The sequence below is a fragment of the Trachymyrmex septentrionalis genome, unplaced genomic scaffold (genome assembly GCF_001594115.1).
Source record: "Trachymyrmex septentrionalis isolate Tsep2-gDNA-1 unplaced genomic scaffold, Tsep1.0 scaffold40, whole genome shotgun sequence".
Classification (NCBI taxonomy): domain Eukaryota; kingdom Metazoa; phylum Arthropoda; class Insecta; order Hymenoptera; family Formicidae; genus Trachymyrmex; species Trachymyrmex septentrionalis.
The window spans coordinates 3,221,287-3,223,838 of NW_017305569.1; the positions used below are offsets into that span (position 1 = coordinate 3,221,287).

At 28.7% G+C, this 2,552-nt stretch overlaps 1 protein-coding gene across 1 annotated transcript in view; it reads right to left on the reverse strand.

Annotated features, from left to right (window-relative positions):
* Nucleotides 1-1,913: 1,913 nt before the first annotated feature.
* LOC108751020 (carboxypeptidase B-like) overlaps nt 1,914-2,552 on the reverse strand; it is a 4,134-nt gene continuing 3,495 nt past the window's right edge. Inside the window, exon 5 of the mRNA XM_018490943.1 lies at nt 1,914-2,410. Within this exon, the coding sequence (XP_018346445.1) occupies nt 2,048-2,410 (363 nt within the window). The 3' untranslated portion in view covers nt 1,914-2,047. The remainder of the gene's footprint in view (nt 2,411-2,552) is intronic.

Here is a 2,552-nt window from a genome sequence, read left to right on the forward strand (position 1 = left end):
TCTTTATGTATAAACAAAATAAACAAAATAAATGGCGAAAAAGAGTCGTCGCATAATATATTTAATTAAAGATAATAGTCATAGATACATAAAATAAAAAGTAAAACGGCGTATATTAAAATATAAAACAAACAAGTTCCGGCTGCTGGATTGAGCCCTCCTCAGATGTAAAAAGAATATAATTCGAAAAGACATAAAAGATTACAACAACAACAAAAATCGATTTATTTATTTTTTTTTTAATATAACATGTTGACAAAATTTCCTTTAACTGTCTATTATTAACTTTAACAAATAATATTTTAATGCCATTTAAATTTACTCTCTCAAGCTGAAGAACATTAATACTAGAGTCCGACGGAAACCACATTTTGACCACCGGCCGAAACCGGAAACGAATATTCGGTTGTCATTCAATTTTGATATCAATTTTGATTATAATTACATTTTTAGTTTAATTAAATAAAACTGAAAAAAATGTTTTATTATGATTATTTTAATAAACTTTATATATATATCCGTAGCATATTAAGACGATAAGTTAAAATTTATCGAAATAAACACACACAGTAGTCAAACATTGAATGACAATAAGTAATTTATGTTTCAATTAATATCCATTTATTATTGATTAATATATAATTTTGTTATAATATATATTTTATACTTTTTAATGTGATGTGTTGGCCCATATGACATTACTTTGCTTAAGCTTGCGTTTCCATTAAAGTTGGCAAAAGAAGTACAAGCCATCGAATTAGCACCACCAGAAAGTGAACTAATTAGAAAGGCATGGCTTTGTGGATGAGGATCCACTTTTTTTTTCTCCAAAATACCAGATAAACTTCAACAAGTTTAGAATGTATGGAATACATTAATCGCATAACATGTTAGTACTTGAAGCTGTTAGTACTCTGACAGGATCTTCTCCTTCTCCTGTTCACGAGACTAAAGTCTGTACTGAACCATCGGACAAAGCGACTTCCGCATGCAGTGTAAGTGTCAGACTTTTAGTAAATTCAGTAAACGACAATAGCTTTGTTACCGTCTTAATGTAGTAATTTAATGTCGATTTTTTAATACACTTTTAGAGTGATTCTGATGGCTCATTTTGCATAATGGAGAAAAACTGTTTCTCACTGGAATTGTATCTTGGAGTATTTTTCCATGTGGTACTTGCAGGTGCGTCATCCGTATACAAGATATCCAATTTCAATAATTGAATCGAACAGAAAATCAGTAATGATTAATGACAGCAATATTGACGATGTATCAAATGCATACTAAATGACAAATTATTGTATATATATATATTATATTATATATATTATTCGAAAAAAAGTAAAAACGTAGCTTAACTAAATAATGACGTCTTTTATTCTGATCCTAGAGTAAAAAACTAAATAGTAATTTGAATGAAGAAAACATTTTTAACAACTATTCATATTTTTATTTTATTCAACAGATAATAGTTACAAATTATCTAATAAATATATACTTGTTGCAGTGATACTGGCTAATATCTATTCTAAGTTAATATACTTAAAATAATTTTTGAATCTAATAGTTAATACAACAGGATAATCATATAATTGTTATAAAAATAAATTTAATATGGTAAAAGTCAATCCAAAATTATTAAATTTATGCTAAAATACATTATCTTCATCAAATGTGCAGTATGCAAAATAAATTAATTATATAATATATACCTTTAGTTTATACCTTTTAGCACAAATTTAAATGCCAAACTATTGATGCCAAACTATAGATACCAAACTATTGCATTGTAAAGAATTGTTTTCAGATTTTATGCTATTGATTAGTAATATTATTATATAATGATTATATAAAGATACATTCATAAAGTATCACAAAAAGCAGTTCTGAATAACAATGCACTATTCGAACAATAAAAGTTAAAGACTCCTTTAGACTTTTATACAGTATATCAAATACACACAAAAGGCAAATAGTTGAAAGATTCACTTCCCTAATCAAATTCTCCCATCAAATATATTTTACAAATGTATATTTAACAATTTATTTACCATTCCCTGATAGCACCTGTGATTACTTTTACTGCGGCCAGTGCTTCTTTGGCTGTCGAAATAATATACTGAGGTGGCAGTAGGAAGCCGTATCTTCCAGTGTCCCGCAATTCGATCGTGTATGTATACTTGATCTTGAGCAGAGCTTTAGCCCAGTCATCGGAACCGCCAGCAGCAGGATACAACGTTATCGCGCTATTTCCGACAGTGTACTCTGTATTATCGCCTCCTTCGTATTTCATATATTTAGCTGCTTCAAGCCCAACCGCATCAAGATCTCGATAATCAGGCGGCAAACGTTGATCATATCCCCACGGATACAAAATATATTGACCATATGAATGAAACGTTATATATGCCTGCAAGAAAAAAATAATAAAGTGCTACAATGGCATGAAAGGAATATTTCAAAATTTATAAAGTTAATTTCTGAGATTGAATTGTCCGTGAATTGATTGTTATAAAACGTTATTATAAATATCTCAAAATATATATATATGT